The sequence below is a fragment of the Lissotriton vulgaris genome, chromosome 10, assembly GCF_964263255.1.
Source record: "Lissotriton vulgaris chromosome 10, aLisVul1.2, whole genome shotgun sequence".
NCBI lineage: Eukaryota > Metazoa > Chordata > Amphibia > Caudata > Salamandridae > Lissotriton > Lissotriton vulgaris.
This window is the reverse complement of record NC_141698.1, coordinates 246,149,506-246,173,965: the sequence shown is the minus strand read 5'-3', so window position 1 is coordinate 246,173,965 and position 24,460 is coordinate 246,149,506. Positions and strand designations below refer to the sequence as shown.

Sequence of the window (24,460 nt, the reverse complement as noted above, 5' to 3'; positions counted from 1 at the left end):
TTTCGGTTGCCCTGTTTCAATTCTAACAATTCGTTGTCTGAGGCCTGAGATGCAGTTCTTCTATTGAAAATTCTGAGAAATTCTTTTTTGAAGTCATCTAGATTATACAGGATAGGATCATCTTTAGTTACTAATGGCATAGACCATGAGGCGGCATCACCAATTAGGTAAGATAAAATGAAGGCTACGCGGGACTGTGCATCGGGGAAAATCATTGATTGGTACATGAAATGTAGGGAGCATTGCGTTAAAAAAATGTGCGCCTTCTGCGGGGCTCCATTGAATTGCTCAGGAGGAGCGAGAGGGATTACAGGAGATAATGAATGAATGACTTGTGTTGGGGCAAACGATAAAGTACTGGTGTTAGGCCTTTGAGTTTCAAAGGAGGAGGTTCCTTGACTAGCCCACAAAACTGATTCTCCTGATTTTAAACTAATTAGTTCTTGTCTCAGAATTTTATTTTCATATCGGACTGCGTTAAATCTCTTTGTATATTACCTAAAATTTCCCTTAAGTATTTTAACTCAAATCCTTCCATTATTCTGCTCAGGTGCTAGTACCAATGTGGGCACTTCACTCTCTCAAGGCTAGCAATTAGGTACTAATGGCACAGGAGCAGAACAACGCTAGTTTCCAATGCCCCTCTTGGAACCTCCCTGCTTAGCATCTCAATAAACCATTGCAGGTAAGTACCCAGGGGGAGAGGGGAATAGGACGGAGAAGAGACAGCTCCCCAACACTCTGCTTGTTCTGCCAATCTTCTATTCTTCTTCGTAGTGTTCTTGCAGTGCTAAAACACATATGTAATGTAACTTTACTTTTCCATTTATCTAATAATAACGTACTTTCCTTAACATTTAGGGCTGATTGTCTTACCAGGATAAGATTGGGAGCCTACTTCTCTTCTTACTTCTCTTTTTGCTTTCTTCTTTATTTATGAAGAGAAGTGCAGTTCAGTAAACTTCTTTCTTCTTTTTCAGGGACGACCAGCACCTATCCTGCTTCAGCTTCCTTCACAAGAAATGATACAGGTAAGTCTAAATTTATTTAATTAATTCTGTAATGGTGTGCCTCTAATTTCTGTTAGTGTACTTACAGTGTGTTGAACTGAACTGGCTGTATTAAATAGGGTTCTAGGAATTCATCTCTCTGCCTTTCTTTCTTGTTCCACTAATTTAGTAAAGGTGTTTTAGCTTCATAGTATACATTTCAGGTGTGTGCTTTTTTCTTTATCCATTTTCCATTAAGCTCTTATGTGCTTGCAAAGAGTCTTGATTTATGGAGCGCTAATTATTACCCACGAATATCCCTGACTCTAGTTGGAAGTTATTTCTTTAAGGGATGTCTTTTTATGATCGTTTTTAATAAGCTACATGTCCTTGAAAATAGCCTTGATTTATGGTGTGCTAATTGTCACACTTGAGTAACTCTGACTCTGGCTGAAAAGTATTTGGATTAAAGAATATTCCTTTTTATTTAGTTGAGAGGAAACTCTGTGTGTTAAAAGAGAAGCCCACGTTATAGATATTTTGCCTCAGCTGACTGAAAACAGCTGAAATGAGATGCTTGCATTTCTCACTGGTAAACGCTGCATGTTGAAAGCTCACACCCTCGTAAATTGTCTAATGTAAGCATTTGAAAATTCACCGAAGGTTTAGAGGGGAACTGAGAAAGCAGTTTTAAATACTTTTTATTTCACCTCTATCCTCCTGGTGATATTTAGAATATATGATATTAGCTTTTCACAAAAGTATTTATTTTTTACATGACAAGAACTAAACAGTTCACTGACCTTGACTCTGGAAATGTTACCAACCATCATATCTAAACCCGGTGTGCATGCAAACTACCCTGACTGACTTCCACGACGCCCATGTAAATTTGTTGCTCTTTCTTGATGTACTTTGGTGAAGTGCACAGTGGAATCTTGGAGAGTGCTTCACCACAGTGGTATTAACCTAAATGACTAGACTGCTACACAGTGATATGCTGCAGCAGTGTTGGAATGTTGGTGGCCATGTTGGAATTTCCACGATGCCAACTTGCTCTCCAACTCTAGGGATTGAATGCTTTTTGATGGTTTTGTGAGGGGGAAATGGTGGCCAGAGTTAAATAAGGAGGAAACCTACAGTGAGTCCTGACAATATGCCCCAATATTTGTTGGTGGATGAGGCCAGTAATTAAAGTGGGAGTAAGAGAATGATTTGATGCCAAGTTTGGAGAATGGGGTACACTATGACATACATGCCAAATACAGTGCATAATTTTCCCCAATGTTTATATATGTCAGGTAGGATCATTATAACCACATTTCATATGTGAGGTGTATAACTTCAGCTTCTTATTTAATATTCATCTGCCTCTTTGGAGGCAGTGTACATAGAGAAATGCATTTGGAGACGGGCAGGGCCATTGGATTACAATATAAATGTTTGTCAACTACAGCTGCCCCAGCTGCAGACAGTAACAAAATACCAGACACGCTGGCTAGCAATGAGAATGCCTCCAATTATTTTAGCACAACATACAGTCAGTGACTTTCCTAATCATAATCACATCAAATTCCAATGGCCCTAGGGGATAGGCAATGTATTGCTCCCGTGCCAACCACTTATTTTGAACAATTGTTTGCACAGAACATTATGTGCAATTTGTCTTTTTTTTGTGTTTTAAAATATGGCTACTCTTGCTGGTCTACCTTTAGCACCCAACACCAACAGGCAGTAGATAGCAGCCTGTCTGCAGCAACAGAGGCTGGATGCAATACTACAGGAATGCCAGCTGCTGGTGGTGCTGGAAGAGGAGGAGGATGGAGTAGATGCCTCTCAGCTATGCTCCAGTTCAGCTAGTCCCCCTTAACCTCCAGCACCCTGGCCAACCCATCACTGCAGCTGCCACCAACTGACATCAACTGTTGCTGCCACCTCCCACAAAGACAACAGAAGGCCATTGCTCACCATGATGGAGCAGAGTCTGGGACAACTCCGGACCTAAATACAAATTGCCCTCTTTTATCTTTTTTATTTATGTTTCAGTTGGGAAGACTTGTGGGTAGAGAGGGTGGGAAGGGAGTTCGAACCAGATTTTTTATTCTTTAGACATTTCAGATTTTGGGATATTGGGGTTTGGTTCAGTTTGTTTGGGGAGAGGGGTGGGCATGTTGTGTAGGTAGAGAGGGTGGGGTTGTTTATAAAAAAAAAAAGGGAAACTACATTTTATCAAAATGTATACTTGAAGTAGTTTGTTTTACTTTTGCATTGCTCTGCTGCCTGCAATTTTTATTGCCTGACTATTTATAGAGTGCACCACTTAGCTATAGAGTTATCCCTCTCTAACTATCTGGACTATGAGGGGGCTGCTGCCATGACCTTTATTGTCTACAACAACCTAGATAAACAATTACTTGTAGTAGCAGTTACTTACTTACTTACTAATTTAACTAGTTCATTTCACTCCATAGTTGTCTTACCTGAATATAGATGAAGCACTAACAGGAAGACATCACAACTTCACAAGTGAGGTCCCACTTCCACCTAGGTGAGCTCCAACAGTAGGATTAATCAGAAAGATTATCCATCGCAGTCAACTAAATAGAAATAAAACCACTGAGTTAGTGGGTTATGTCAATGTTTTAGAAAGAAGTGCCACAAAAGGGCGTGGCGATGGACGGAGCATCTGAACCAATCAAACACTCACACTCAGTCAACAGATCTGGGTTTAATCCATCACCGTTCTTTAGCCCACTCTGCCACCCCAGTTCAAACATGGCCATATGCAAATCAGTCTGACCCTGTGCCTCATGGGAACAGTCCAGCCCGAACTGCCAAGCCATGCCTTCCCTGGACCGGAAACAAGCTTCCGAGGACCGGTTTCTGGCATTTCAGCCGTCTTCAGCCCGGCTTGCTTAAATCCAGTGGCAAAGTGAGCAAGGGACTCACGTCTGAGCATACCCTGCCAACTTATGGCGAACAAAGCGGTACAAAAGGGGGTAGTGATGGACGGAGCATCTGAACCAATCAAACACTCACACCCAGTCAACAGATCTGTGTTTAATCCATCACCGTTCTTTAGCTCACTCTGCCCCCCCAGTTCAGACATGGCTATATGCAAATCAGTCTGACCCTGTGCCTCATGGGAACAGTCCAGCCCGAACTGCCAAGCCATGTCTTCCCTGGACCGGAAACAAGCTTCAGAGGACCGGTTTCTGGCATTCCAGCCGTCTTCAGCCGGCTTGCTTGAATCCAGTGGCAAAGTGAGCACGGGACTCACGTCTGAGCATACCCTGCCAACTTTCGGTGAACAAAGCGGTACAAAAGGGGGTGGTGATGGACGGAGAATCTGAACCAATCAAACACTCACACCCAGTCAACAGATCTGGGTTTAATCCATCACCGTTCTTTAGCCCATTCTGCCACCCCAGTTCAAACATGGCCATATGCAAATCAGTCTGCCACTGGATTCAAGCAAGCCGGGCTGAAGACGGCTGAAATGCCAGAAACTGGTTCTCGGAAGCTTGTTTCCGGTCCAGGAAAGGCATGGCTTGGCAGATCGGGCTGGACTGTTCCCATGAGGCACAGGGCCAGACTGATTTGCATATGGCCATGCCTGAACTGGGGTGGCAGAGTTGGCTAAAGAACGGTGATGGATTAAACCCAGATCTCTTGACTGGGTGTGAGTGTTTAATTGGTTCAGATGCTCCGTCCATCACCACCCCCTTTTGTACCCATTAGAAAGAAGTGACCCCAACTACTACATGATGACACAACAAGAATTCCTGATAGTGATAAAATAACAAAAAAAAGCAGTAATAGTAATTTGGCTAAAGAGGACCTACTTCTAGTAATTTACAAAATCCTTGAGTCATAATACCTGGACTCAAAGATGTGGGTGGACAAGCTTAGGTTAGGCGCTTAGGGTTACACAACACAAGGCCCGAATGAGGATGGTGATGACTGATGTTCTCGAACTATATCTAACATATGCATCACTTTTAATGTGCAGGTGGGTAAATGGGGTCAGTGTGGGCTATTGCTTAGAAAATACTGTAGTGAGTTGGTGTTGCTTTCATCATATCCAACCCACCAAGTGTGGGATCGTTTGATGGTGTAAATTAAGCCACTCCTTAATAAATCACACAGCCCAGGGCAAGAGGGATAGGGGTTTGAAAAATAGATAGGAAAGGGGATTTGGGGAAAGATTTGACAAAGACAAATACTACAGAACAGCAACATTCATCTGGGCAAGGAGCAGCACATAATTCACCATCTTAGCCCGTACTTTGAACCAACTTCAGAATCAAATTAACAAATATACCAAATTCATGGACTCACTTGGCCTCAAAATAAACATAAAGAAAACCTTCACAATGCACATTGGCCCCAGGGTTAAAAATCCTAAACCGATAATGGTGGACAAAACGAAGCTGGAAAAAACCTCAGTCTGCCCCTATCTGGGAATTTTGGTGGACGATGCGGTAAACTGGCGCCAAGCCATCGCTGCCAGAAACCTTCATTTTCGTCGGGCAACATCGGCCTTGACCTCTTTTTTGAGGAAATTGGGAAAACCAGCACCACCCGAACTTTTGAACATATATTACGCCAAGTGCCACAGTGTGGCTACTTACGGAGCAGGCGTATGGGGATATGGACACATAGATCAACTACAAGTAACGGAGAATGGCTTTATTAAATATGTTCTAGCCCTCCCTCAAAGTTCCCCGATACTTGCTTCGCATTGTGAGCTCAGTATGGAATATATTGCCGATACTATTCGCTTCCAACCCATCTTACTGAGGCACCGAATATGGACCAACCCCGAATGCCATCTAACTCGTTCTCTTATCACAGACTGCTTAGCTTTGTCCAACTGGCATAAAATCCCATGGTTGACCTATGTACGGAACTTTTTCAATGACCTTGACCGCAAGTCTTATTTTGAAGATCCTGCTACGATCGAAGATATCTCCAGGAAACACCTAAAATCATTATGCTTGGGACACCTGAGAGAGCTTCGAAACCAAGCTGAGATCTTAAAACCCTCTAATGAAAAAATCTGTGCATTACAATCTCTCAAAGGCATGCAACCATATCTGTCTTACTTTTTATCCAACCACGAGAAATTTTTATTAACAAGATTTCGTTTTAATACTTTCTTTCGCTTAGTTTCCTTTCCGGAAACTCAAAACTGGTCCCGCAACCTGATGAGCTGTCCATGCGATGGAACTTCTTCACAGACAACGATCCACGTCATTTTATTCTGCAAATACTACAAACTTCCACGTAAAAAATGGATTATTCCACTTCTTCGATCTAGTGGTCACAGACAGTGTTATTCTGCGTTTCTTTTTTTTTTTGCAGTCTTTGAGCACACCACACGAAGCTAAATTTATAGTGACTTTTCTTAAAGCAGTCATCACATTACGCCAAAAAAATTTAAATTAACCAGAAACAGTTAAATTGTAAATTTATCTTTAGTGTGTTCTTTATAATCTTGTTTTATTTTAAACTTATGTTTCTGATGAAAAGTTTTTCTCTATGTACTTTTTATGATTATACAATTTATAATCGAATAAAAGGTATTGAACTGAATAATTCACCATCAATCGGTTTTGGAGGGAAACAAAGGAATGAGTATGATAGAGTATAGTTAAATGCATTGCAAACAGACCTTCTGTCTCCGACACCCAAGTTCTCAGATGCCTAAATGTTCTGTCTTCTAGATTTGAAGTGAACCCATCCACCCAGTTCTCCAAATAGGATTGTTTAAGGACAAATTATACTTTATTGGAAAATTAGGTGGTGCATTGGCATTCTCCTCTGGCTGAAGAGGGGTGAAACCCCAAAACCGGTCCTAGGATGCTTGTTTCCGGTACAGGGAGGACCTGGCTTGGCAGTTCGGGCTGGATGGTTCCCATGAGGCATAGGGTCAAGACTGATTTGCAAATGGCCAGGTCTAAACTGAGGTGGCATGGTGAGCAAAAGAATGATGGATTTAACCCAGATCTCTTGACTGGGTTGATTGTTTTGATTTGATCTGCATTCAGTCCATCAATTATGTGTCTTTTGGTTCCTCTGGAATGTCCATCATTCTTGGGTGCCTGTTGAGACTGGTCTGATAGGTAAGCAGGAGTGTTGAGCTCATCTTTCACCTTTTGTTCATGCAGGACATTAGAAGGCATGCAGATTGTAAAACAGAAAATGTATTTTAGAGTCAAGGAGAAGGACAGAAGGAAGGGAAGCTTCATAAGCAGATTATCAAGAAGACTCAGAGGCAGCACAAAGCAAACAAGAGGGGCACTCATAGTTTCACTTTTGCCACCAGTGCAACGCACAAACACAGCAGCATTTCACAAATAAGCATACCGCTCTCCATTTCACATAGCAGAGTACTAGTCCTCAGATGCTTTGTTTACCTTTGAAGTCAATGACGTCTTGCTTCTAGCTATTGATGAGGTAGTCCTGCAGCTCCTTCCTTTAGTTCTTCCATCCTCCTCCTGACTCCGAGTAACTCCATCCCAGATCAGTCATGACCCAAGCAAGATAGGCGTGTAGTACACTACTGTTGAAGACCAAGTAGAGAAACAGAATTGTAGTATTTTGCATTCTTTTTGTTTGTTAACTAAAGTGACTGTTCTGGTCTCTGAAGAACCAGAAAAAAGAGAGGATCCTGCAAGTAAATCTGGCTAATTGTGAAAGGGCCAATCAACATCAGGGAAAATATGATTGCCCATCATTCAGGCCCCAAACAGTGCAAATCAATAATCTCAAGCATGTTCCCCCATTACAATTCAACACCCTCCTTCACTGTCTGCCACCATATGAATCATCCATCATCACTCACAATCACTTGATAATCAGATCACTCATTGGCCCAATGGTTACCAGCTCCAATCCAGGCACAGTGGTAGGTACACTATCTCTCCTTTGATGCAAGCAACAGATTGAAATATGTCTTTTACATCAAAAGATTGTCTGGTGCAGCCATCCTAGAGGATGAAAAAAACAGAAGGATCACTGGAGTGCACTGTGCAGGTTAATTATTTTAGCTATGTAAGTTTGTAAAGGCCAATCACCTCCAGGGAAAAAAATATTTCCTATCACTCAGTACCCAAACATTGCAAATTAATCATCTCAAGAAAGTTCCCACATTGCAATTCAACACCCTTCCTCACTATCTACCATCACATGAATCATCAATCATCATCACTAACACAATCACTCATTCACCATTGCAATAGTTGTGGTTACCTCTTCTAATCCAAGCATGGTTAATTTAGGTAATAGGTATTCATCTTTGACCCGGCAACACATTGGAATGTGGTATTGGCACTTTTGTAAATCAACAATCTTCTGAGGTAGACCGGCTAGTGCTAATCGATGCAAAAATAGATAGGTAATAGGCATGCAAGGTGGGCAGGCATTGTCTCCGGTCTTGAAGGAATTGTGGAGGCTTCGTTAATGCACACTGGTCCAACTGTAATCTGGCAATATCTGTGACTAAAAAATGGTGGGGCAGCATACATCTAACACAAAAATAATAATGTTCCATTAGCTTATTTCTTTTTGTGAAGATAGAAGTTCAGCGAGAAATAATTAAAAGGTTTTTTGTGGGCAATGGCATACTTAGTCTGGGAAGTATTGTTTGTCCTCAAACTCAGGTGGTTCATTAAAAAGTTGGTCAGCTAACACACTTGATTCTTAAAATTCACCCTTATTCTCCTCCTATGCTGTTTCAGGAATGGTATAATTGTATGGTATGAAATGTTGGTTTATTTTGATCATAGTTAATCTCTCCACTGCAACAACAGCACCTGCTGCACTGAACACATGCTCAGCAGACACACTGGCTACAGGACAAGCCAGACACTTTATTACCAGCATGCTGAGCTCTGGCCATTGGCAAATCTTCCCATACCAATAAATCAATGGATTTTGATCCACAGAGACCTCGTTTGGATCATCCAGATACTTCTGTAATATTCTGTGCACATTCATTGGTGCTGCCACTTGCCCAACTTTTTTGCCATCACCTCTGCAGAGGAATTAAGCCCTGCCAATTGAATCCAATACAATGCAGAGGTCGGGTCCCGTCCTTCTGTTGCTGTTGTTGCCGGTGTTCTGGTTGATGGTGTTGTTGGTTGCTGTGACACAAGACAGCCCTCTCTGGAAATTGAAGGTGGCACCCAGAACTGCGGAGTGGAAGTCTAAGTTCGAGCTGTTCTTTCTCCAGGTCTCCGGCTACATCTACAACTCACCGCTTGTATATTGAAACATCCCTTTCAGAAAATGGAATGAAAGTGTTCACAATTTTTTCATGCCGTAGATCAAGTAGTGTGGCACAAATTTACTCTTTGGATTCACTGATTTCATGTTGCAGCCTTGTATTACAAGCCAAGCAAAGGATTAAGCTCTCATCCAAGAATGCGCTTCTGTGTTTTCATTCACACCTGTGGGAGCAAACCTTTCAGACACCTTCTTTACCTGGTCTTGTAGCAGATGCAACAATGGGATTGCTTTGCCCATAGCACTGGCTTCTTTGCTAACTTCCCATGTGAAAACCTCAAAAGGGAGTAGCATCTGTGTCAGGCATTTGACTAGATCCCATTTGTCCAAATACATGGTCAAAGCTTTCCTAATTACATACCCTCTTCAAAGAGACATAGTCATTGAACTGCACTGCTCGAAGAGACGTTGCAATATGTAATGGGTCAAGTTCCAATATGTTGGCACCTCCTATATCTGGGCTTTAACTGGTGCTCTATTATTATGCTGAATAATAATATGCTTCGGGGGTTTAAAAGAATGGCTGAAATGTGTACAGATTGTTCTACAGTTTCTCAATATGTTGTTGACTATGTCTTTTTTTGAGAAAGTCTTGTACCACCAGGTTGATGCAATGGCCCAAACACAGGACCCGGAAATAGCCTCCGTCTGACACTGCCTTGACTATGTTACTGCCATTGTCTGTGGCAAAAAATCCAATTCTGAGACCTGTGGGTCACAGCCATTCATAAACCTTGCTGTTAAATTCATCTAAGATGTTTACAGCTAGATGTGATTTCTCCATGGTAACCATGGACGCTGTTACATGTTGATAAATGTTCTTAAACCTTAATTCAGGGCCAAGACCTGCAGATATCTTCTGCTTTACCCCCCCAAAAGAGATCCAGTTTGCAGTGATGCACTATAATCAGTCGCCTGACAACTGGTCCACATGTCTGTCATCAGGTGGGTAGTATGAAAAATGCTATGCTGCAATGCTTGTCCAACCAACTGCAGCACATAGTGATGCTGTGCTGGAACAGCAACTCTGGAAAAATTGCAGGCATTTTGGGCAAATGCCTGCCATAAATTCTAAGAATCTCACTTCTTCCACAATGGAAAAAGGGAGAAGTTCCAGCGCTAACATTTTTGCCAGCTTCCCATTGTACAAAAGTGCCAATGGATGGTTCCGCCCATAATGCCCCTCCTCCCTAAATATGTCCATAATAGTAGCCTGGATTTTATTCTTTTCTGGGGCCACTTACATAGACGTCTTTTGAGAAGTAGATGGTGTGGTAGGCTCATTGTGCATCATGGTGGGCCAGACACTGTATGCCATACTGTCTCTATCTCACTCCGAGACTTGTGCCATTGTGAATTCACATTCATAGGCTGACCTGATGCCAAAGTCTATGGAAAATCTATGGGGATTGTAGTGCAGTTCCTATATTCCCAATAGGCTTTGCGCATTGGAATAATAAATACTATAGTTTAGACGTAGGATTGATGTCGACTAGGTCTCTATCGAATATATTAGAATTAATTGTGAATGCCAGCTAGCTCAGAGGTCACTAGAAACTTTCTCAAATTCACAAGAAGGGATTAGTTTCTGACAACCGCATAAACATGACAACTTTGTTTCCCAAGAATAAGAAACGTATCTCTAGAGTCGCGGAAACAATAGATAGTTATTTCACTCAGTCAATCGTGCATGCTTCGTTTCACCAGAGGTGCAGAGAACGAGAGAGACGCACGTTTTCAATAAAAAGTATTCATTGAACGGTCTTCTGTCTCATGAAGGAGAAATGAACTGCTACAATCGTAATACTGGTTGCAAAGTACAATGCGAACAGTACGAAGAGCATTACAAAATAATACTTTAAAAGCATGATATGGTTTCTAAGCCATAAAATACATAGAATACATGCATTAATAAATAAAGACTAAAAGTACTCAACTGGTGCTTCTAAAATACGCCTACCCCGGTGTACCTAACCTACGTCTAGTACAAGGGAAGAAGTAAGTGAGGTGTAGCTTAGTTTCAGTATTCTTTGCCAAGAATCTCTCCAAGAATTCTCGAAGGGTCTGATCAGCTCCGTACCTTGGTTTTAGAATGAAGGAGGTCTTGTATCTCTCTCAGAACTCGATTTCCCAGCAACCCGCAAGGACAACCTGGAAACACTGGAGCTGGATTTCTCAGCAGGAGAAAAGACAGCGTCACTCAGTTCGTCTGCTGGAGGGGTCGGCTTCCTTTGGCACTTGCTGCGGCGAGCTGTGTCGTGTAGGTAGATAGTCGAACTGCTCCAAACTACTGTGTGTTTGCCTGGGCAAGTGTGGGCATATTTATACCTTGAAGGTACCTAGATTGACGTAAGGTTGGACATAATAATGTCATCAAAGACTCAGTTCTTTGAAAACTCAATGATTTCTTGGATAAATTAATATTCAAGCAAGGGGAAGTCCCTGACTGCTGAAGGCGGGTTTTTCCAAGAATTCGTTGTGGATTTTCGGAACTAGTGGAAGTAGCCATGCCGCATTTGGACTGCATGGGCTAAGTCTAAATATGGTTATGATTTCTATGCCTATATAAGAATAGGGTAATTCATACCTATATATGGGCATGAATTGGGAAAATTACACTAGGGTCCTAAATTTATTTACAACACCCACTCCACTTTATTAAGTTCAACATTACTGAATTTTAAGTATCTGAAACATATCTAAAGCATGTGTTTACAGTCCCACCCAATATACAAAAATTTGCATTTGAAAAGGCTGTACACGAAATGAGCATAAACTGTACGCATTTGAGAAAAGTGTTTACATATATGATATATAGCATGAAATGATTAATGCTAACCTAATGAATCACGAAATTACATTTATGTAATGGCTCTTAGTACAGAAAAAAAAAGGTCGAGACCATCTCATAGCATAATATATAAACTGTTTTGGTTTTGAGGACAAAGCCAAATATTGTCTCTAGGAAGTGTTTAAAAAGAATTCTTGTTCTCTATGAATAGTTTCTACTTTAAGCAGATTATTCTGTGCCAAAAAATAAATACATTCTTTTGGATACAGTTCAAATTGAATCATAGAAAAATAGAGTTCCCAATTGAGAATGTTTGTTTTGAAAAAGCGAAGGTCGGATTTCAGAGATCAAGGAACGCTATGTGCACGATTCAAAAGTTATTCTCGGTGTCAGGAGAATACATCAGATCGTCTAGGCTGGCAAAGAAACCGTCGACCATAGTAGGCGAAAGTGGAACTACTTCAGTTAGTAGATCAAATGTGCACAGATGAGAAGCATCGCCGTCAACGTTAGTCGCATTAGCAATGTTCGCAATAGGTGGTACCTGTGTGCCTGTTATTCCACGTATCTCACTCTCAGTTAGACTTGCCGGTGAGACCTCAATGAATGCCGTCATCAGGATTGGTAGCCGTTGGGAGGCAACACGATGCATGAGTTGTTACCGGACCTAGCAAGGCGTCAACATCCGATGGCAGTACTGCTGGAAGTGTAAGACAAATGTCCAACACGCATTCTTCTCCGCAAAGCAGGCATCGTAGAACAGGTAAGATGCAATCTTGCCAGATTGGTCTGAATGAAAGGAACCAGGGGTATTCAGATCTCTTAAAAAAGCCAAGCCAAGAATCTGTGTAATTCTGTCACGTTACCGCATGGCTAGAAGAGCTTCTTCCATGGTAGCCTGGGTATCGTTGTTGACTGGACTTGCTATATTGGAGCAGAAGGATTTCTTGGATAAATTAATATTCAAGCAAGGGGAAGTCCCTGACTGCTGAAGGCGGGTTTTTCCAAGAAATCGTTGTGGATTTTCGGAACTAGTGGAAGTAGCCATGCCGCATTTGGACTGCATGGGCTAAGTCTAAATATGGTTATGATTTCTATGCCTATATAAGAATAGGGTAATTCATACCTATATATGGGCATGAATTGGGAAAATTACACTAGGGTCCTAAATTTATTTACAACACCCACTCCACTTTATTAAGTTCAACATTACTGAATTTTAAGTATCTGAAACATATCTAAAGCATGTGTTTACAGTCCCACCCAATATACAAAAATTTGCATTTGAAAAGGCTGTACACGAAATGAGCATAAACTGTACGCATTTGAGAAAAGTGTTTACATATATGATATATAGCATGAAATGATTAATGCTAACCTAATGAATCACGAAATTACATTTATGTAATGGCTCTTAGTACAGAAAAAAAAAGGTCGAGACCATCTCATAGCATAATATATAAACTGTTTTGGTTTTGAGGACAAGGCCAAATATTGTCTCTAGGAAGTGTTTAAAAAGAATTCTTGTTCTCTATGAATAGTTTCTACTTTAAGCAGATTATTCTGTGCCAAAAAATAAATACATTCTTTTGGATAAAGTTCAAATTGAATCATAGAAAAATAGAGTTCCCAATTGAGAATGTTTGTTTTGAAAAAGCGAAGGTCGGATTTCAGAGATCATGGAACGCTATGTGCACGATTCAAAAGTTATTCTCGGTGTCAGGAGAATACATCAGATCGTCTAGGCTGGCAAAGAAACCGTCGACCATAGTAGGCGAAAGTGGAACTACTTCAGTTAGTAGATCAAATGTGCACAGATGAGAAGCATTGCTGTCAGCGTTAGTCGCATTAGCAATGTTCGCAATAGGTGGTACCTGTGTGCCTGTTATTCCACGTATCTCACTCTCAGTTAGACTTGCCGGTGAGACCTCAATGAATGCCGTCATCAGGATTGGTAGCCGTTGGGAGGCAACACGATGCATGAGTCATTACCGGACCTAGCAAGGCGTCAACATCCGATGGCAGTACTGCTGGAAGTGTAAGACAAATGTCCAACATGCATTCTTCTCCGCAAAGCAGGCATCGTAGAACAGGTAAGATGCAATCTTGCCAGATTGGTCTGAATGAAAGGAACCAGGGGTATTCAGATCTCTTAAAAAAGCCAAGCCAAGAATCTGTGTAATTCTGTCACGGTACCGCATGGCTAGAAGAGCTTCTTCCATGGTAGCCTGGGTATCGTTGTTGACTGGACTTGCTATATTGGAGCAGAAGGAATAAAAATAGAATTCCTGCTACGAGTCCCAAAATGAGAGGCAGGCCGCCGAACACAGAGTGCACGAAGTTTGGAAAAATGCAGAGGACTGCTTCAAAGGGTGCTAACAGTCCCGCAAAAAATCGTCTTAAATACATGTGCAATACCACTCGTATCAGACATGTTTAAGATACGACCCAACATTTCTGCGAAATGTATTGGGCAGTTTGTTGATAATAGGGCATGTATCTCTGCAGAAGTCCTTGAGACTTGCAGATCATACGTTTCTCTGGATGAGGTCAGTGGCACAGTTTTTTGCAAAAGAATGGCTTTCATTCTGCTTAAAGTATCAGTTCGTATAGAAGAGAAATACAAAATATGAAAAATGAGAAGAGATATTCAGTGAAGGCCATAACGCCGACTCCCTGTCTGTCTTGCCTTTTGGAAACAATACTGGCATACAACAAGTGACCCTGACTGACACACTAACTAGATAGGCTTTTCCTGTCAACATGCCACAACAGCTGTGATCATTCAACATTATGTAGCTACCATTGGATAGCTGCCTAAAAACTGGATCTATCACTGCTGCTGGTGAACCATGCAGGTGGCAAGAAAGTTTTTTTTAAGAACCCTCGCAGGCTCCATGTAAATTAATACCTTGGTATAATAGTGTCCCGCTTCGTGAGTTCTTACAATTTTTACCACTAAGAAATACTTTCTTTCGCCCATTCCAACATTTGTGTGTGTATGGTAAAGTCCAGGTTGACCTAATGTACCCTTTACCCAACCTTTCATACAGGCCTGCTGGTATGTGTTTTAAGCAATACTGAAACTGGAAAGTCGTCACTGGTATCGTGATGGTGCCATGTATTATCCATTCTACGACTGGTTTCTCAGAAACAGTTAATGATAATCTTTCCAGTTTTTCTATGCTCAGCACCGTAAAGTCTGCTCCTTTTTGTGCCAACGAGATTTGAATTAAATACAGAAAACAATAACGTGGTGTTGATTAGACGCGATGGCACGTAGCCTGAATGGAGAATTTGTAACGTCCAGCCTAACAGCATTATAGAACGTAATTGAGACTGGCCATGTTGTAACATTAGCAAGTCCTGCTCTATTATGTCAATGGCAGAGGATACAATGCTGTCCAAAGAATAAATTCTTGGGGACAGAGTCGTTAATCCATTGTCCACTACAGAGAGAGCTTTCTCTAAATTAATACGATCAATTTCTCGTATTCTTTCTGCAGTTTCCATTTGCAAGATTTTCCATGCTTCATTGTAAGCAGCGTATATACCGGCGTATATGAAACGTTTTTGACGCGGTTTACAAGGTCCAAGTAAGAAGTCTCATAAATCAATGCCTTCTTTAAGTAAAGTCAAGTGTTGTTTAATTTCTAGAAGTGTGGATTTCTGTAGCCACTCAAGGCATAGTTTTCCTACACTGTATGTTGTTACTGTCCCTGGATGTTGTCTCTGGCAATATCTTGGATCTGGCCTATTCACTTTGAACCCTTGTGTTTTGTTCATGAATCTATCTTGGCAGTTATTCGTGTCTGTGGGCCAGATTAACCATTTTTTCCAATCAGGATTAGTTCTGTTCTATTGTAAAATCTGTTTTACGTCTACCTCCTCATCTGCAGTGTTATTACTGTCAGGCATGGGCTTAGGTATGGATGGTTTGTTTAAATCTTTTACCTTAGCCAATCAAAGACGAGATGTTTGTCGAACAGTGTCATTTAAAAACATTATGTGCTCTGGGATAATGCAGGCTCTGAATAAGACTTCTAAACCTTGCACCTGCCAGTCCTTTGTGCCCCATTTTTGTCTAAATGTTGTCTTTCCAAAAGTTAAAACCTAATGTAGACAAATGAGCATAAAAGTTTGCAGAATACATTTGTTTAGTATTGGTCAACATGTTTTTCATTCCTGTCTTATTCATATTTTTTAAATAAAACGTTGCTGGATTTGTGACATTAAAACCTGAGAAGTATGGAAACTTTTCATAAAATGTTTTCGAGCTGCCCTTTGGCGGCGTTGGACAATGTTCCCATTGATTGTAAGTAAAAACATTTCTAGGGTTTGCAGATTTGTGAACATAATGGTGACCATAATGATTAAAACAATACATTTGTTCATAATCTGATGAACCTTCTAAGTATTCATTGTCAGTGAATTTAGCTGACATTTCTAAATCTGTCATCATATTATTAACAGTTTCAAAGTCCCAATCATCAGAAAATGTGCTGGGTGAGACAAAGTCACTCAAAGAAACCTTAAATTGGTGTGGAACCTTCAACAGTTCCACTGGGCCATAGGTGTCATAACCAGTTCTGTCCCATGCTATACCACCAGGTATAGGAACGGCTGTGATGTTCACTGATGACAGGTCTCTTTGCTTACGATGAGATGATTTGTGAGGTTTCAGGAGCAAGTTGATGTTCTTACTTGCTGTGTCCATTGTACTGTATTTTCCATCTATCATTTGTCCCAAACAAAAAACAAGAATGAGCCAAAGTAGGAGAAAAAGTACACCTAACACAATCCAAAATTCAACCCATGCTGAAACCAGATATGTATTTTCAAGTTGATGAAAGAGTTCTGGTATTTTTCTTTGAAAGTTTTATTTGCTGGCGTAGTTTCAGGTTCACTGGGATCCTCAGAAAATGTATCAACGTTGATAAAATAGCCAGAGGCAGTTCTGTCAATTGTTAGAATAGCATCAGGATTGATTATCGTTGTAGCTGCTTCTTTCTTTGTCATATTTGTAGAGTCAGATTCTACATCATTGTAGACAGGAGTTTCTTGATGAACTGATATTTGGGTCTCAAGAGGCACAAGTTCCATGGATTTGTTGCATAGTCCTTCTTCTCTCACTGCAGGTTTATCCAAGGTGATAAGTCTTTCAGTTTGAACCTCTTGGATAGTAGCAAGATTTGGTCGTCTGCTACATCTTGGGAATCCACTGAGCCTACTACTTCTTATCGGCCACATGATGTGGTTTGACTAGGTCGATGGACACGACTCGGTTCTCCTTTTTACCAGCAAGGGGCGGTAGTACCACTGATCTTGATCTGTGGATAGCTAAAACAGGTACTGCTTTTCTATAAGAAAGCCCAAATTCCTTATTCACAGCGATCTTTTCCCGGACTAGATCCACGATTTTTGGAATCCAGACAGGTCTTGCTGGGACAGGTGGTTTTTCTTTAGTGGTCGTTTGCTTTTGTATTGTGTTACTCAAACTTCTTCTTGTTTCATTTAAGTCCTGTAAAACAGACTAACGATCTTTGATATCAAATGATTTTTGTTCCACCACTGAAGTTTGACAATCGAGATCTTCGATTATCATTCTAGTACCAAAGAGTAATTCATATGGAGTGATTCCACCCAGAGAATTTCTTGGCATATTGTTAAGACTACGTTGGACACTTATTAGATGTTTGACCCACCCATCACCAGAGCCTAATACCCTAGCTATTATAGATTGCTTTATGTCAAGTTTTTTTCTGTTCCACTACCGCATTTCCCTCAGGATGGAATGAACTTGAGTACCGCAATGCAACGCCCAAGCTGGTCATGACCTCCTTGTAAGCTCAAGAACGAAACGCAGGACCCTGGTCAGAATGTAGCGTGCTGATTGCGTATGTGCCGATAAAGACTCGCAAATCTTTTATAATAGTTCGGGCGTCAGCGGAGCACTGAGGCCACATCCAAATTAATCTTGTGCAGGAATCCACTGCGACCATGATATATTTATAGTTTCCATCCCTTTGTAAGGGACCACAGTGGTCCAGGTAAACACACGCTATTAGTTTATCTGCGCAGGCCGTTTCACTGTAGGAACTTTCATTTTTTGGCAGATTTCACATTCTAGAACATAGTTTCTAGCTTGTTTCCTCATGAGCGGCCACCAATATCTCTGTTTTAATAATGATACTGTGGCGGAAACTCCTGCGTGTGCAGAGGTGATTCCTCCCTGTGCTGCTAAGATCAGTCCTACCTATGTTTCATGTTTGGGATTGCCCTATCCCCCACTCCAGGGATTCGAGCACAAGGAACATTATTTGTATCAGTTATATATGAGCACTTTACTGGAAAGCCTTTCGGGAGTGTTTTACCACTGTCTTTTACTGAGGCAGTGACAGCTTGCCTTATGTCACTATCTATTTTTGTTTTTGAACGAGTGATTGCAGCTATGGAAGCCGTTTATATAGCTGCCTTTGCGGCTTCATCAGCCAATGAATTCCCTGCAACGTGAACGCCATCACGCTGATGACTCAGTGTATGAACCACGTGAGTCTTTTGTAGTTCTTTCTGTAATATAACTACTTGTTCCCAAAGCAATTTGTGCTTGATTGTGCCACCTTTTGTATTCTTGAAACCATTTTGAACCCAGTTCTGCAAGTGTTCGTTGTATGATTGGACGCAGAAATACCAATCGCACACTATGAATGTGGGGAATATGCGATCGGCATTTTCAAGCGCCGGCTTGAAAGCTTGGAGTTCAGCTCGCTGAGCTGTACAGTCTCTGAGTGATTGAGTTTTAGTGACCATAGGTCTGAATTTACCTTCATGCCAGCGACCTTTAACAATCGCTCACGCAGCACTATAAGCTTGTTTACCCCCAATTGCGGGCTGTGCTGATCCGTCTGTATATATTATACATCCGTAATGTTCTAGAGGCAGAATCTCGGTCGGCAGAGGACATTCGTGTTGGTATTGTAGAAATTCTTGTGTTTTCAAGTAGGGGTCAAAGACATATTCAACGTCTGTTGCAGCAGGAGAATTAACCCATTGTATCCATCTTGGATGTAAAGCCTTAGCATTTGGAATGCTCGCTTTTGTCACTGCCTCTAAGGCAGGTACAGGTGTAACGATCATTATGCGTTTTCCCTATGCAAGTGCTTTTTCTTTTGCTACTGCAGTTTGAACCGTTGTCAGATCTTTTCTGTAGAAGTTAATTTCATTTCAGCTTGTGTGTACAAGTGTGATTTGTATGCTATTGGTGCCTTTTCACCTTCAATAAAGGTTAGGTAAGTGATCTCCCTGGGATGATTCGGATCACAAGGTTGCGCACTTTGTCGCGTGTTTGTAATTGTGTTTTTGCTAACATGTCTGTTTGCACTGAACGCAAAATTTCTGTATGTTTTTGAGTCCAATTGGTTGGTTTGAAATCAGGTTTGATTAGTTTTTAGAGAGGTTTAACCCTTTCTGCGTAATTCAGAACGTAAGTTCTTCCAAAATTCAGGAAACCTAGAATTGACTGTAAGTTTTTCAGCGTTTTTGGAGGTTGGAGCAGCACATATTTCTCTAGAAAGTTTGCTGCCAGGCTTTTGCCTTCACTTGATAACTTGTAGCCTAAGAATAGGACGTTGAGGTGGGCAATTCGTGATTTCTTAAAATTAAATTTGTACCCTTCAGAAGCAAACCCAATTATTATGGTGTTCACTTTTTTCAAGTGTACTTCCAAATCATCGTCAGTAAGATAGATGTCATCGACATAAGATAATGCCTCATCATCCAACGTCTGTAGTAACTCTGTTACTCTGGCTGAAAATAACCCTGGACCATTCTTGAATCCCTGGGGGAGATGGCAAAATTGTCGCTGTGTCCCGATATGGGCATATGGCGCACATACATTCCCTAAGGGCATGTATGAGCGTCATATGGCACCTTTGGACTTTAAATAAATTGTTTTTTTAAAAGAATTTGCAACTTACCACCAACTAGAAGTTGGTGGTAATTTGCGAATCCTTATGGGCATTTTTGAATTAATTTTCCTTTGATACATTGCATTTAAGGAATCGCACAATTTGCGATTCCTTAAGTGCAATCGCAAAATAAGGAATGGCAAATTTTGCGAATCCTGATTTTGCTGCCAAAATGTTTCATACATACCATTTGGCAGATTAGCATTCGCAAAGGCCGAAATGCTGCTAATTTCGGCCTTTGCGAATGCTAATTTGCTTGATACATATGGCCCCTAGGTGTCAGTGAGCAGGTATGTGAGTAGTTGTGTGGTTCTGGGAGTATATGTGAGAATGGTTATATGGGTATATGTGAGTGTGTGACAGGGTGTTTCACAGGTAGTTTCAGTGTGTTGATGGGTATTTAAGTGCTAGATGATGTCATCAGTCATGTTATTTGAGATGTCATCAGTGATATCACTGACTAGGTACTGAGTGGTGTAATATGTAAGGTCATATGCAATGTATTGCAAGGGTGCAAGTTAGAGTTAGCTCACTTAACTATAACTGCTGAATTTCTCTGGTTTTGTACGAATGAAATCTGAGCCTAACTGTAACGTCCCTGTACCCTTTGTTTTTTTTCAGTGAATTTAAAGGTGTTTTTCATTTTATTTCCTAGCTATAACATTCCTGTAACTTTTGGTGTTTTCAGTGAATTTCTATGCTTTCTAAAATGTTTATGTTCTTGCTATAACATCCCTGTAACCTTTGATTTTTTCACTAAATTAACATTCTTTTTCAATTATGTTTACTAACTATAACGTCCCTCTCATTTTTTTCTAAATCAATTTTTATAGTTTTTTAATGCTGTGGTAAATTGTTGAGAGGAGCTCTGCTAGAACTACAAACAGTGGCTTATCACCCGCATAAATATTTGCAAGAAGTAGGGGGTAATTTTATCAGTTGACCTGTAGGCTGTTAGGGCCTCCAGCCTTTTCTGCATTAAAAGCTTGAATGGCTTGTACGGCCTCACTATCTGTGAGCTCTTGTTCAAGAAGATCAAACTCTGTCTGAGAAAGCTGTGTCATTTGGAAGTCAGACAACAATTCCTATGCTTACGCAATCATTGTCTTCGATGTTGATGTGTATATATGTGCATATTAGGCCAAAAGTGGCTCAGCTATGCGCTGTCTGTGCCTGACGTGGGTCACCTCCGCGGTCATCACCTCAAATACCCACGGCGAAGCCACCTCTTTCTTATGCTTTATAGTAAACAAGGGGGACCCACTTAATGGCTTTGGACCACGGGTATCAAGTATTTCAAAAGAACAACGGTCCTAAGCCTAGAACAGTTTCTGAAAAAAATGACATACAGACCACAATCGGACAATATGTACAATTTTCTTATACCCAGCCGGGCAAAGAATTTATTTTGGGAATATATGACAAGAAGTCAATTTGTACGTTACATTATCACATCAAACATATGAGTGTTTGAAGTAAGGCACAAGCCTGTGCCGTACTCAACAGTAGAGAAAAAGATGTGAGAAAGGGTGCAGAAGAAAGAACAGTTTACATCAGGCAAAAGAAGGGTTGAGCAAGACCTGGTACTGCTTTCGAATTAAAATTGGCAGTATTCCCTTTAGTAGAGCATACAAAAACAAGTAACAATGAAAATAAATGTATGTCTACATAACAGTGTCGACGGCGTTTCGATCCCGTGCTCAAAATAATGGGATCATCATCAGGACTTAATATATGCCTGGAATATCATAGAACAATAAGCCTGTAAAGAAAAACAGGAAAAAACAGAGAGGCAAAAATATTTTTAGAACGCTACTCTGTGTCTGAGAGTCATAAAAAGGTCAACTTAGTCATACTCTAACTGACATGCAATTCGGAATCGCAGTGCAGTGAATAGTGTTTGGTCGCTAATAGTGACATGGAACCTGGACAAACCGTTGTGGCTCGGATGTGCCTATTTCGTGAAAGGCAGTCATTTCTGTGAACGTGGAGAAATTACAACTTGTGTGAGTAGCAGCTACCGAAGAGTCGAATTCAATAAAGGGTTGTGCCGATAGTGGTGGAGTGCAAGACTTAAAATTGTTGGGCGTGATCGGGCTTAGGGTTAACAGTATATCGCGCCGGCATACCAAGGAACGGGTTTGAGGATGGCGCTTTCAATTTTCGGCAGTGGCCACAAAGTGCGTGGTCCACTCAGTACGTCATGTGATGAACTTCGGGAAACTGAAAACAGATATGGCATTAGTTAGAAATGCGACCCTCGCGGGCTCGGGTTTCAAGCCTACTATTAGATCGGCTCTTACCAAAGGGATTCTGGTGTTCTGGGAGGGTTGCCCAGTGTGGATCACCATTTAGAGGAGATTCCGTTGTAGGAACAATCTGCGGATAAAAAGTGAGTGGGATTAACACTATGCGGGATTAAATGGATGCACCAGTGGTCGGGGGCGGAGATATTCTCACCTTTGAGGAAAATAAGTTAGCCCTTGATGCGCTAAACAGCTGAATTGGGTTGAGTGAGCGCCTGATGTTGGCGTTCTCACCGGATTTGCAGAAAGTTCAGTCCGTGGCGGCGGTCGGGAACAGTGCACGATCCGCTGTGGTCAACCAAAAAATCAGTTTAGGGTGTACCCACGGTCACGCCGTGTCCGGGGCGAAAACGCTGGGCAGCTGGGAGGGGTTCTTACCTCGCAGAATGGACAGGATGTTGATACATCGGTTCCTTGCAAGCGATGCTGCTTCCATCTCGGAAAGCGTGCAGCCGAGGTTTTGAAAGAGTGCGATCACGTGACGACGGTAATGTGATCGCGAGTGGATTGCGGTGACCATCTTGGAGTGGGGAAAGTGAGGGGATAAAAAACGGCGCAGTGGGTTCGTGCCTAGGGGGTGAACGTGCCAAAATTCATTTTAACCAGCACATCACTGACAGGGCACAATATGCTATATACAGAATGGTTATGTACACCTATGTTCATTGTTGACAACAGAAGCTTGACGATTTCTTTAACAACCAAGCTAGTTGAGTTAAGATCAAAGCAGATTTGTCCAGTCCTCGCTTCTGTTCAGGCCAGTCCTGATAGTGTTAAATTGAATGATAGACTTGAGTTCCTCTCTGTTCATAATTTGGACAAGATTCCCACCTCTTTGTGGGAGTTTGATGGATTTCAAGATGGTCCACTTGATGTCATCTGCTGTGTGGTTCATCTCTGTGAAGTGTTCCACCATGGGAGCATTCGGCGTGTTACATCTTATCCTACTCCGATGTTGGCTGATTCGTGTCTTAACCTTTTGACTGGTCTGGCCTATATACATTTTCTTACATGGGCAGAAAATAGCGTAAATAACATTACAGGTATTGCAGTTTGTGAAGGATTTCATTTCAAAATTTACGCCATTGTGACTGATATTCCTGGTTTCAATTGTGAATTCGCAAACAATGCAGTGCCCACATTTCACATGCCCCCTCAGTGGTGGTAGCCCCCAGTTAGAGTCAAGAGTGGTACGGGGGGTGGGGGTCGGTAAGGCTGCCCTCACTAGGTGATCTTTCAGATTTTTGTTTTTTCTGAATGCGAAAAGGGGTCTCTCTAGGTTAAGGATTCCAGCATTTATGGTGGCCCAGTGTTTAAGGATTGATTTTCTGATTTTGTTAGACACGGGGCAAAATGTGGTCACACATGCGATTCTGTCTTTATTCTCTTTTGGCTTTGGTGTCAGTAGGACATCACGTGGACAGTACCAAGCCCTTTTTGAGGCTGCCTTGACTATTCTTCTCGGATATCCACGCATTTTCAGTTTGTTTGATAAGATTGTGGCTTCCCTGAAGTAGTCAGTTTTATTGGAGCAGTTACGCCTTATTCGTAGGAACTGCGAGTAGGGTAACAAATCTTTTAATGCTCTGGGGTGACAGCTATTGTAACTGAGCAGAGTGTTTCGCTCAGTCGGCTTTCTGTAAAGGCGCGTTAGTAATTCGCCTTCATGACTATATATTGTCAGGTCCAAAAAAGCTATTTGGGATTTGTCGTGGGTCAGAGTGAAAGTTAGATCCGCACAATTGTTGTTCAACCAGTGAAGAAACAGGTTCAGTGTCTCCATATCATAGTTCCAAACTAGAAAAAAGGGGCTATTTTTGCCCCCAACCTAGCCATTCTATTCATGGATGCATTGGAGACTGGGGTCATCCTACATAACAGCAACCCTTTTTTTGCAGGTATTTCCCTATGTCGTTGTTACATAGACGACATTTTTCTAGTTTGGAACTATGATATGGAGACACTGAACCTGTTTCTTCACTGGTTGAACAACAATTGTGCGGATCTAACTTTCACTCTGACCCACGACAAATCCCAAATAGCTTTTTTGGACCTGACAATATATAGTCATGAAGGCGAATTACTAACGCGCCTTTACAGAAAGCCGACTGAGCG

General features: G+C 41.4%; 1 protein-coding gene across 3 annotated transcripts in view; it reads left to right on the top strand.

Annotated features, from left to right (window-relative positions):
- The window catches only part of LOC147685041 (uncharacterized), a 434,659-nt gene that overhangs the window by 105,261 nt on the left and 304,938 nt on the right, over nt 1-24,460 (top strand). For 2 of the 3 annotated variants that reach the window (XR_015300672.1, XM_086940933.1), the window contains exon 4: nt 981-1,031. The exons of the other annotated variant lie outside the window; for it this stretch is intronic. Coding sequence is in view for 1 of the 2 variants with exons in the window: in XM_086940933.1 (XP_086797059.1) it covers nt 981-1,031 (51 nt within the window). In the remaining variant the exon portion in view is untranslated. The remainder of the gene's footprint in view (nt 1-980; nt 1,032-24,460) is intronic. 3 annotated transcript variants of the gene reach the window in all.